The sequence below is a fragment of the Neoarius graeffei genome, chromosome 22, assembly GCF_027579695.1.
Source record: "Neoarius graeffei isolate fNeoGra1 chromosome 22, fNeoGra1.pri, whole genome shotgun sequence".
NCBI lineage: Eukaryota > Metazoa > Chordata > Actinopteri > Siluriformes > Ariidae > Neoarius > Neoarius graeffei.
The window spans coordinates 16,784,179-16,796,347 of NC_083590.1; the positions used below are offsets into that span (position 1 = coordinate 16,784,179).

Here is a 12,169-nt window from a genome sequence, read left to right on the forward strand (position 1 = left end):
ATATAAGTGCATGGCCTAAGTGTGACTTGGGGTTCAATTGGCATTTCGGTAAGAGGGCGCAGCGCCCCTGTTCCCCGGTTTAGATGAAAGCATGGTTGGGGTGTTAAACTCAGATCCTGTGTCAAATCCAGGCGTTTATTTTAACCTGCATTTCAGACCGTGGTCAATCTAGCCATGATAGAAACTGGAGTGCGTGTATGTATATACAGCGGTTTACTGTAACTACCTTCAGATGGCTCCACTACAGATCTGCTGTGAATTCTGGATAGTGTGAAAATGTTAAAGGAGAACTGAAGTCACTTTTTTAACTTTCTTTCTTTCTTAACGTGTTATTCAATTATGTTTTCAGTTTTAGTAACCTTATATCATGACTCGTATTGGCAACTAATTGCAATAAAATATTATATTTATCGACCTATTCGGTTTTTAGCCGTGTTGAATTTAGTTTGTTTGGTCCACGACAGGCGTCGCTTATCGACATGATCTTCACGAGACTTGTGTGAGACTTCGAAACGTGAAGTGTCAGTCAGGTGTCAGTGCCACCATTTTTAAAACTGCTTTCCAAACAAAGTATTGCACAAAAACGAGTTTAAATGACAATTACTGCCTACTTTTTTCAAACTTTCCTGATTGCTATCAAAACAAACAAAACTTCCGGCTTGATTATGTCAGCATTTGACAGAGGGCGCGCGCATCTCTTGATAACGTTGGCAGATGTTGCCCTGTGTCCCAAATCACTCTCTACTCCCTATATAGGGCACTATATAGTGGGGATGCCATTTTGTAGTCGTAATTCCCTCTATAGGGAGTAGTGAATGAGTGAGCAATTTCAGACATAGGGTTGGTCACTTTGATTTGCGCTGTATGTTTTACTTCCATCCTACAATGTCTCACACAGGTCTCCGTGAATCTCGTTTATGGCCATTGCTTTGACATATGGACTGATATATTACAGAGCATATTTCAAACACTTGTAACGTGCTATAGCAGCGACAAAATAGCCATCAGAAATGCATTCCTATATTTTATTATTATTATTATTATTATTATTATTATTAAACCTTTAGTTTACCAGGGATAAAAAATCATGTTGAGATTAAAATCTCTTTTACAAGTGAGCCCTGGCCAAGAAGGCAGCACACAAAAACAGAATTAAGAACAGAATAACAATCATCACACACACTCACAGAACAAAACAATAAAAAAAATTAAGAACAGACAAACAAAGCAGACAGAAAATTTAAAAACAAGAACAGACTGACTGATACACTCGGTTAAGACAAACTTTGAAATCAACAAGTGAAATAAAAACCTCAAGTTTTAGTTGTCTCTGTAGCTCATTCCATGCTGTTGGAGCACTACAAGCAAAGGCAGTCTTACCAAACTCAGATTTTGCCTGCACATCATACAAGATATATCTACTTGACCGTAAATTGTACTGAGATGTACTAGGTGTTAAAAGAACAGATATATCAGAAGGACGTTGGCCAATAATTGCTTTGTACGCAAAAATTCACCAATGTTTATGTCTTCTCATTAAGAGTGAGGACCAACCAACCATTTCATACAAGGCACAATGATGGGTGGAGTAACTTGCTTGTGTGATAAATCTTAACACAGAATGATACACAGAGTCTAAGGACTGTAGCAGAGCTTTAGAGGTATGTCTATAAAATATGTCCCCATAATCCGAGACTGGCAGAAAAGTAGATTCAACCAATCTTTTCCAGTTGAGGCAGGGAGGATCTCAGCTTATGGGTTCTAGAAAAGAACATGAACTTTATTTTCTTATCATTAAGAATTAATTTCAAGGAATTTCGATTGCACTGTACCACAGTAAATGCTTCTTGCAGCTTTAAAATGGTCTCAGCCGGTGATGCAGCAGAACGGTAAATTATAGTATCCTCTGCATACAGATGCATATTTACATTCATAAGCTCTTTACTGAGATTGTTAATGTATATTGTGAACAACAAGGGCCCAAGTACGGAGCCCTGTGGGACACCAGATTTGACAGTAATATGTAATATGTATTTAATAAAAATGAGAAATAGAATTTTGATGATATATTTGCCTTCATTTCTCCTTTAAGCAGTGGTGTTCTACAGGCTGTTTCAGTTTTATTGTTTCCACATTCACACGGGCTGAATGAAACGAGGCTGTGGGCCTGGAGTTTGACCCCATGTGCCATAACACTTCCTTCTGATTACCTTCACTTTCTGGACTGTTCAGTCAGTGTGCTTTGAGGCAGTTAGGTTTCCACTCTATAACTCTGTGCTCTGTGGGCTACGACCTCTGTTGCTGCCACCTAGTGTGTAAGAAAAGAAGAGGAGAAGTCGTCGTCTTTATTTGTCACATGCACACTTCAAGCACAGTGAAATTCATCCTCTGCATTTAACCATCTGAAACAGTGAACACGCACACACACCCAGAGCAGTGGGCAGCCATACTACAGCGCCTGGGGAGCAGTCAGGGGTGAGGTACCTTGCTCAAGGGCATTTCAGCCCAAGGCCACTCCACGTTAACCAAACTGCATGTCTTTGAACTGTGGGGGAAACCGGAGCACCCGGAGGAAACCCACACAGACACGGGGAGAACATGCAAACTCCACACAGAAAGGCCCCCACCGGCCACTGGGCTCGAACCCAGAACCTTCTTGCTGCGAGGTGACAGTGCTAACCACTACATCACCGTGCCGGTGGTGTCAGAGGTAGAGCACAAAAAGCATATTAAACAGAAATATCACAATACATGATATGAGCAGCAGATTCGTCTCTCGCAGTGTTTTGTATTGTGATATTCGAGACAATGAAATTCTGTCTCATGCCTCCTCTATAATGTTGTACAGTAAACTCCAGATGAAGAGATCAGACTCACCAGAACCCAGCTGTGTCTCCATGAAGAGTGATCGGTCTATGGATATTCCTTGGCATTTTAAACATGGAAACCCCTCATCTGTCCACAGGTAACATCCCATAATTCTCATAGTTAAAGTCATTGCAGAGAGAAAGACTGTGTTACACATTCCTTTATCCAGCCCAGATCATCATCAGCATTTTGATATTTATCACTTTGTGATACTTTAATTAGGTCCGAATGCTGCTACAATACTTTCACTAAACATTTTAGAGTAATTAATATCAATAACTGCACAGTTCAGTGTTTCACAGCGTCACATACAGGATAAGGCAGAAAGTGCATCTGGATGTGACACTAATTCAGAGTAATTGCTAACAACATAATTAAAATAACCAGTAATAATTAATAATAACCAGTGTAAATGGTGTATATAAAGCAGCCTTTCTCAACCGGGGTGCCATCTGGCTTCGTTAGGGGTGCCGTCAAAAAATTATATATTCTAACATTGAAATAAATAAAATGAATTAAAATTCCAAAAAACGATAGTCACACTAATGCAGATCATCGCCGCCTCATGCATCATCAAAATTTGTCTCACGGCCCCCTTTCCCATGTGACAACGTCACTGCCGGGGTCAGCGTATGGTCCGCGTGACTGCGTGTATTTTATATGGGGGTGCCTTGAGAATTTGCAGACTTCTGAAGGGTGCCATGACTGAAAAAAAGTTGAGAAACGCTGATATAAAGGACTGTCTATAATGTTGTACAGTAAACTCCAGCTGAAGAGATCAGACTCACCAGAACCCAGCTGTGTCTCCATGAAGAGTGATCGGTCTATGGATATTCCTTGGCATTTTAAACATGGAAACCCTTCATCTGTCCACAGGTAACATCCCATAATTCTCATGGTTAAAGTCACTGTAGAGAGAAAGACCATGTTACACATTCCTTTATCCAGCCCAGATCATCATCAGCATTTTGATATTTATCAGTGTGTGATACTTTAATTAGGTCCTAATGCTGCTACAATACTTTCACTAAACATTTTAGAGTAATTAATATCAATAACTGTGTTGCCTCCCTAACTGACAGGCTAGGGAAGTGCTGATTCTCCCTGTGGCGAGAATAGACACGACACACACGTTCTTCAGATGTTCACTTCGCAGGAAGAACTTTTATTCTCTTATTTGTATTTGATAACACTTAGTGACTTCATGAAGCATTTAAACAGGTCATTTACTTCATGGGATTCATTTGAATTGCTCCAAACTCATTTAACCATGTCACTATTACATAGTCACATAGAACTCATTAAGTCTTCAACACTGAATGTCAACCAAATACATGGAAACCGTCAGTCAGGGTCATACATGTCCCCATTACATTGTCAGAACCATTAGACACTGTTTAGATAAAGTACTTTGAACTCAAGCAGCATCTTATTTCACAGACTCATTAACAAGTGAAGCATAAGCTTTCAGTGCATGTAATTGATACAACAGAAAGTTCGTCATAACTCAGGGTTAGTATAACATTGTATGGCATTACCTATTACAGCCACTGGCTAGCATAACTAGCATACTGTATGCCTCAATTCAGTCACATTGCATCAGCCTCGAATACCTCCTCAATAACAAACTCAAAATACAAATTATACACTCAGGCCTGACAGTTACACATTGAACATGCAACAACTCACATAAATTCCCAGATTTAGGCTTGTTTACTGACCTGTGGCGAGAATAGACACGACACACACGTTCTTCAGATGTTCACTTCACAGGAAGAACTTTTATTCTCCCTCTTCGTGTGTTTAAATACTATTCCCTACCACTCAAGCGCTTTGCACCCCCTTGTGGAGAAGTTACAAATACTATTGTACTGACCCACAAGAATGTTAAACTAACACCATTAAATGTAAATGAAAGAAAATAAGGGGTGTCTTGTTTTTTGAATTATTATTATTATTTTAGCCCCCCTACACTCTCCCCTCCTTAAAAGAATGTCTCCTGACAGTTGCCTTTTTCAATGCACTAAAGTGAAGCAATTTGGGCAATAAAACTGTGGCTGAAAGAAGGGAGAGACGGGGACAATGTTTGGAGTAACTGCAAAAGGGTAACTGGGTAAGAGAGAGTTCACAGTAGCACCCCAATGTGCGTATGATGGTTGTCCCAGAGTATCGTAAGTGAGCCTTTCAGTTGGTCGGCCCTGTCGCTGTGATCTTCTCAACCCGACTTCATCTTCTATATTTGCATTCTCAGTGTCTCCCACTTGATTAGCCCTCTCCTCAGCCATCTCAGTACATTCTGGTACCTCCAACCTATCCTGAATCACCTCAGGTTCTGGCGTGTCAGGTTCAAACTCATGGGCTGATACATTCAACTCCGGCTGCTCTTGAGGATTCAATTGTGGAATGGCAGGTACTTGGGACTGCGACCCTGCCAGCCTGTAGCAAGGGTTTCTGCTCCGGAGGTCGTAATTGTGGTAAGTGTACTCCTCCTCCTCATCTGAGCTTTCTGTAACTGGCATGCCAACATCCTTTTCGGGTTGTTTCTTTCTTTTCTGTTTTGTCAGTTCTGTTGTGGGCAGGTCTGCCTCAAGAGGCAGGTCATTTACTGGCAAGAGCATGTTTCGATGGAGTATGCGTGACGTCTTATTACCCTTCTCTGGCTGTACTTTGTATACTGGTCCATCTCCCATCCGTTCCACAACACGGTGCACTACATCCTCCCAGTATGCACGCAATTTACCAGGGCCACCTCTCTCTGAGCAATTTTTCACTAGTACTCTGTCACCAGGTTGAATACACACTCCCCTCACTTTTTTTTCATACTGGTTCTTCCCTTTGGTTGAAGACTTCCGACTGTTGTCAGCAGCAATTTGGTAAGCTGCTCGCATCCTGTCCGCCCACTTCTGTGCGAATGACTGGTGGCTGTGTGTCTCTGTGTCTCGTCTCGGACTAAAGAGTAGGTCAATTGGTAATCTGGGGTTTCTGCCATAGAGTAAGAAAAAAGGAGAGTATCCAGTGGCATCATGCCTTGTGCAGTTGTAGGCGTGCACAATGTGAGGTAGGTGGTCTTTCCATTCATTCTTCTTCTCTTCCTGCAGGGTGCGCAACATTTGGAGCAGAGTGCGATTCAGCCTTTCCACTGGATTGCATTGTGGATGATAAGGAGTCGTGCGAGAATGGGAAATCCCGGCCAGCTGTTGTAGTCTTTCGAACAGCTTATTTTCAAACTCACGTCCTTGGTCATGATGAAGTTTTTCTGGGTAACCAAAACGAGGAATGAAGTCCTGAAATATCTTTTCAGCTGCTGTCTTGCCTGATTTGTTCCTCGTTGGGTATGCCTGCGCAAAGCGCGTGAAATGGTCAACCAGCACCAGGATATACTCATATCCTCCTTTACTTGGCTCCAGGTGTAAATAATCAATGGAGACCAACTCAAATGGTGCACTTGTGGTAATAGACCCCATTGGAGCTCTTTGTGGGACGCTGGGATGTTTTTGTTTAATGCAAGCACATCTCTTTGTCACATAGTCCTCAATGTCTTGCTTCATGTGGGGCCAAAAAAATCTTTCACGAGCCAGATGAATTACCTTTTCGGCACCTATATGTCCCATGTCGTCATGTAAACTCTGCAACACCAGAGGCTTCAGATGTTCAGGAAGGACCAGTTGTTTGTGCTGTTCAGTTTGCCGGTAGAGTACTCCCTTATCCACTTCCAGTTTGTTCCATTCATACAGTAATCTCCTAGTCTGTCTTCCCATCGCTTTCTTGTCTGTTTTTTTCGGAGTCCATCCATTCAGTTTCAAGGACACGATTTCTTTTATGGCCGGATCATTTTGTTGTGCAGCCCTGATGCCTTCAGGGCTAACACTGGTAGCGCCACCTGTTGGGACAATGTTGTCAATGTCCTTGGCCAGTTGCAGTGCAGCAACCCAGGGCACATCATTCTCTTGCACAGCCCTGCATCCTTGCCATACTGCAGACACCACCTCCGGTGACACAATCTCCGTATGTTCTTTCATCTCATCTTCAAGGTTGACTGGATATCTGGACAACAGATCAGCATCTGAATTCATTTTCCCTGGCCTGTATTTAATGTCGAAACAGAAATCAGCCAACTCCCCAACCCATCTGTGACCCACAGCATTTAACCTGGCAGTAGTTAAGATGTATGTCAATGGGTTGTTATCAGTATAGACCGTGAATGAGGGCGCATAATAGAGATAGTCGCGAAACTTATCGCAGACAGCCCATTTGAGTGCAAGAAACTCAAGTTTTCCAGAGTGGAGGTGGTAGTTCCTCTCAGCCGGTGTTAATGTCCTGGACCCATAAGCAATTACACGTAACTTGTTATTCTGGTGTTGATATAGCACTGCTCCCAGACCTTCGTTTGAAGCATCAGTGTGCAACACAAATGGAAGACTAAAATTTGGATAAGCAAGGATGGGAGGATTAGTCAGTATGTCCACAAACTTTGACAATACACTCTGGTGTTCGGTGGTCCATGTAATGGGTGTACGTGAAGGGAGCTGACCCAGGTTTCCCTTTCTACCTTGACCTTTCTCACCCCTGGCCTGAGATCTGCTGGTGTGAGTCGTGTGATCTGGGGTTTGGAGGAGGTTAAACAGTGGCCTTGCCAATCGTGAAAAGTCCTGAATGAATGACCTGTAGTACGTAAGGAATCCGAGTAGTGTCCTCAACTGCCCAACTGTGCGTGGAGTTTTCTGTTTCAGGGCAATTACTGCTTCCACATCTTTTTGATCAATTTCAATCCCATCACCTGACACGATTCGGCCAATGTATCGGATTTTCCTCTTAAACAGTTCACATTTTGTTGGCCGAAGTTTGATCCCATGTTTTCTCATCCTACAGAGGACTTCTCTCACATGGTCCACATGTTCATGGAAGGTCTTTGAGTAGCAGAGTACATCATCTAAATACGGCACACAGCATTCATCTCTAATCCCTTCTAGCACTCCCTCCATACATCGCTGAAATGCTGCGGGGGCATTGGTAAGTCCAAATGGTATTCGCACCCATTCATACAGCCCCCAGGGGGTGCTGAAAGCTGTTCTATGCTGCGACTCCTCACTCACAAAACCCTGATGATAGGCGCTTCCCTGATCTAAAATTGAGAACCATGAATTACCTCCCAGACTATCTAACAGATCCTGAATTCGGGGCAATGGATGGCGATCAGGTATGGTCTTTCGGTTCAGGGCCCGGAAGTCCACGCATAAACGCAAGCTGTGGTCTTTCTTGCGTACACAGACCACGGGTGAGCTGTTAGCTGACACCGACTTTTTGATCCACCCCCTGTCCAGAAGATTTTGCACGTATTCCTTTACTTCTTTGTACAGGGGCTTTGGGATAGAGTTGTAACTTTTTTGGACTGGCACTTCATCAACTGTGTTGATTTTCAGTTTTAAATCAGGAATGCAGCCAATATCTCCCTCTTCAGAAGCAAATACATCAGATTCGTCATAAAGCATTTGGCGTACCACTGCTTGCTCATTTTCAAGAAGGTGGTCTAAATTTACTGGGGGATGCCATTTCCCTTCACTGGTCCGTTTGTTGTTTTTGTCTTGGTGGTCCATAACACTTGTTTGTGTTGAACACACAAGGACATCACCAGCCTGACTGGTAGGTGATTGGTTACTTGATCGAATATCACAGGGCTCATAATCGATGAACTCAGCGATCACACCCAGAGCTGTTCTGGGGGGGCAATAAATATCATGCTGTGAGACATTCTGAATAGGAATCTTCACTGTTTTTGAGGAGCCGGCTGGCACAACGACAATAGCGGGGAATAGTTCTAGTCCCTCTGGCAAACCATTCTCCAACTCTGGCTCAAACAACATTGCCCCTCCCCCTGGAAATGCTCTGAGGTGACATTTCAGATCACATATCTGGCCCCGGTAAATAGTGAAGCCCTTCTTCCCAGTTTTGACTACTGGGTTTTCTGGTTCATCATAGCATGACATGCTGTTGAGAGCTGACATGAGGGTTTCGACAGCATGCTTTTCGATACTCATCGCCTCAGACAGTAAGTCCAACAGGGTTATGCAGTTCAGTTGTCCCCCATTTTGCATTATAATTGTCTCAATGACGTTAAATCCAATCAGTGGGCCAGTGGTACAGTGTTTGCTCACAAGCATTGGCACATGTATTGCTACGCTTCCATGTTTTTCACTTTTAATCTCGACCAGAATGTCCATCCAGCCATCAAATGGGACATCGGTGCCGTTGGCTGCTGTGACTTCGAGTGGGCCGTCCAATGGTAAGCTTTCAAGGGGGTGAATTTCAGCATCTGGCAAGGCTTGACTCACCCACTGTTTCGCTACCATGCTCACCTGTGCTCCACTATCAAGTAATGCCTTTACCTTCACCTCATTCAAATGACAATCTAGCATACATCTCCCACCTATTAGCTTGGCCACCAGTTTGCCTTTTGTTGTGATGTCTTGTTGGTGTGGCTGAGTCACTGGTGATGATTTCTTATGGCAACATAGGTTTACACTAACCCGGGACTCTTCACTCACCAAAGTCACTGGTGGTCCCTCCCCAGTGACCGGCGTTGGTTTCCCGACTGGTTCCTTTTTTGGAGACACCCGATGGCTCGGTGTCCTTCGCCGCCACAGCGGAAGCAATGTGTGCAGCTGTCATTTCTCTGTGTTATACACTGCTGACATTTCCCCCTAACATCTGATTTGGGGGATGGCTTTGTATGTGTTAGGGTGGTACCGAGATTTTCTGGAGTTTTGGTAAAGGCTTTCTCTAGGCTCTTTGTCAAAGATGACACTTGAGCTGTCAGCTCATGTATTGCAGTGCGATTCGCTTGAAGTTCTGTCTGCATCTGAATATCTTTCTGTTGCCCACTATCTTGTTGTACTGCATTGAGGTTGGCGTTTTTTTGTTTGTTTGTGTGACCCAGGCGATTCTGCCTCTCTGTGTCTTCACTCACTGAACGGGTGATGGTGTCTAAGATGAAATCATCAGTGACCATCATATTTGAGATGTGTGGCCTGATATCTTGTCTGACATGTGCATGCCTCTCATTCATTCCCTGGTAGAGTGAATGTAGAAACACTCCCTGCACTAGTGTACCATCATACTGAAACCCTGAAGTTTGCTTGGATGCAAAGAGTAAGCGCTGCTTCAATCCCATTAATCTGTACATAAATTGTTGCGGACCTTCTTTATCAAGCTGTTTTGCATTGCTCAACTCCTGAAACAATTCAGTACTGCTTTTGTCTCTAATGTGTGCTCGGAGAAAACTCTTGAGCTCAGCTACGGTTAGGGTTTGTTTGGTAGTAAGCATGTCCCTAAATGTGCCAGGTTTAATTAACTTGAACACTGTCCTAATAATCTCAGCCTCTGTAAACCCCTCAGCCAACCCTTCATCAATTTGTTTAGACAAATGGTTAAAATTGAAATCTGAATCAGAATCAGAAATTTGACCTCCGTGAATTTTATACTCCCTACGAGGTAACATTGCTGCCATCTCTGTCAGTTTAACTAGACCAGGTACCTTCTCAGCAGCTGCTGGTGTTGGTATTGTCTTTGTCTTTACTGATGCTACCGGCTCAGTCTCTACAACCACCTCAGCAGTTGCCTTCTCAGGTGCATGGGCTTCTCCCCGGACAGTCTCCCGACCACCTTGCAGATCATTGATGAGGTCACGAAAGGCGAGCAGGGCAGCCATCCCTTGGTCCTCGAGACCCTTCAGTCCTTCACTTCTCAAAAAGTCCTGAAGAAAATCAAAGAATTCCACTGCCGTCGCGTCCCTGCTTGGCATCTCTCCTTCCACCTCATCGCTGCATGATTGTGTAAGTCTATACAGGATGTCTGTACTGGAGGCGCTGGTCAGCTGATGCAGTTGTTGTTGAATTTCCCATCGCAGTTCTCGTAGCGTTGTCATCTCTGAATACTGGCTCGAGGAATGGCAAATCCCGCAATTCTGTGATGATCAACACCTGTTGACGAGGCGATGATCCCGGACGAGCCCCCAAAATTGTTGCCTCCCTAACTGACAGGCTAGGGAAGTGCTGATTCTCCCTGTGGCGAGAATAGACACGACACACACGTTCTTCAGATGTTCACTTCGCAGGAAGAACTTTTATTCTCTTATTTGTATTTGATAACACTTAGTGACTTCATGAAGCATTTAAACAGGTCATTTACTTCATGGGATTCATTTGAATTGCTCCAAACTCATTTAACCATGTCACTATTACATAGTCACATAGAACTCATTAAGTCTTCAACACTGAATGTCAACCAAATACATGGAAACCGTCAGTCAGGGTCATACATGTCCCCATTACATTGTCAGAACCATTAGACACTGTTTAGATAAAGTACTTTGAACTCAAGCAGCATCTTATTTCACAGACTCATTAACAAGTGAAGCATAAGCTTTCAGTGCATGTAATTGATACAACAGAAAGTTCGTCATAACTCAGGGTTAGTATAACATTGTATGGCATTACCTATTACAGCCACTGGCTAGCATAACTAGCATACTGTATGCCTCAATTCAGTCACATTGCATCAGCCTCGAATACCTCCTCAATAACAAACTCAAAATACAAATTATACACTCAGGCCTGACAGTTACACATTGAACATGCAACAACTCACATAAATTCCCAGATTTAGGCTTGTTTACTGACCTGTGGCGAGAATAGACACGACACACACGTTCTTCAGATGTTCACTTCACAGGAAGAACTTTTATTCTCCCTCTTCGTGTGTTTAAATACTATTCCCTACCACTCAAGCGCTTTGCACCCCCTTGTGGAGAAGTTACAAATACTATTGTACTGACCCACAAGAATGTTAAACTAACACCATTAAATGTAAATGAAAGAAAATAAGGGGTGTCTTGTTTTTTGAATTATTATTATTATTTTAGCCCCCCTACAACTGCACAGTTCAGTGTTTCACAGTGTCACATACAGGATAAGGCAGAAAGTGCATCTGGATGTGACACTAAGTCAGAGTAATTGCAAACAAGATAAACAGTAATAATTAATAATAACCAGTGTAAATGGTGTGTATAAAGGACTGTCTATAATGTTGTACAGTGAACTCCAGATGAAGAGATCAGACTCACCAGAACCCAGCTGTGTCTCCATGAAGAGTGATGCATCTATGGATCCTCCATTGCACTTTAACAGTGGAAACCCCTCATCTGTCCACAGGTAACATCCCATAATTCTCATAGTTAAAGTCACAGTTAAAGGCTGTGCTACACTGGCATTAGCAGCTATTTTTGATTCAAAAAGATGAAAGTCTT

The 12,169-nt window shown here is 43.1% G+C and overlaps 1 protein-coding gene and 1 long non-coding RNA gene across 2 annotated transcripts in view; one reads left to right on the forward strand and one right to left on the reverse strand.

Moving 5' to 3' along the window:
* LOC132870704 (NACHT, LRR and PYD domains-containing protein 12-like) overlaps positions 1-12,169 on the forward strand; it is a 76,692-nt gene that overhangs the window by 8,020 nt on the left and 56,503 nt on the right. The window contains exons 3-5 of the mRNA XM_060904503.1: positions 2,849-2,965; positions 3,628-3,744; positions 11,958-12,074. Of these exons, the coding sequence (XP_060760486.1) occupies positions 2,849-2,965; positions 3,628-3,744; positions 11,958-12,074 (351 nt within the window). The remainder of the gene's footprint in view (positions 1-2,848; positions 2,966-3,627; positions 3,745-11,957; positions 12,075-12,169) is intronic.
* On the reverse strand, positions 609-10,967 carry LOC132870710 (uncharacterized). The gene is made up of 4 exons (XR_009651182.1): positions 10,400-10,967; positions 3,657-3,776; positions 2,878-3,573; positions 609-2,308 (listed from the first exon to the last, which is right to left on the reverse strand). It is a non-coding gene; the product is annotated as an uncharacterized LOC132870710 (long non-coding RNA).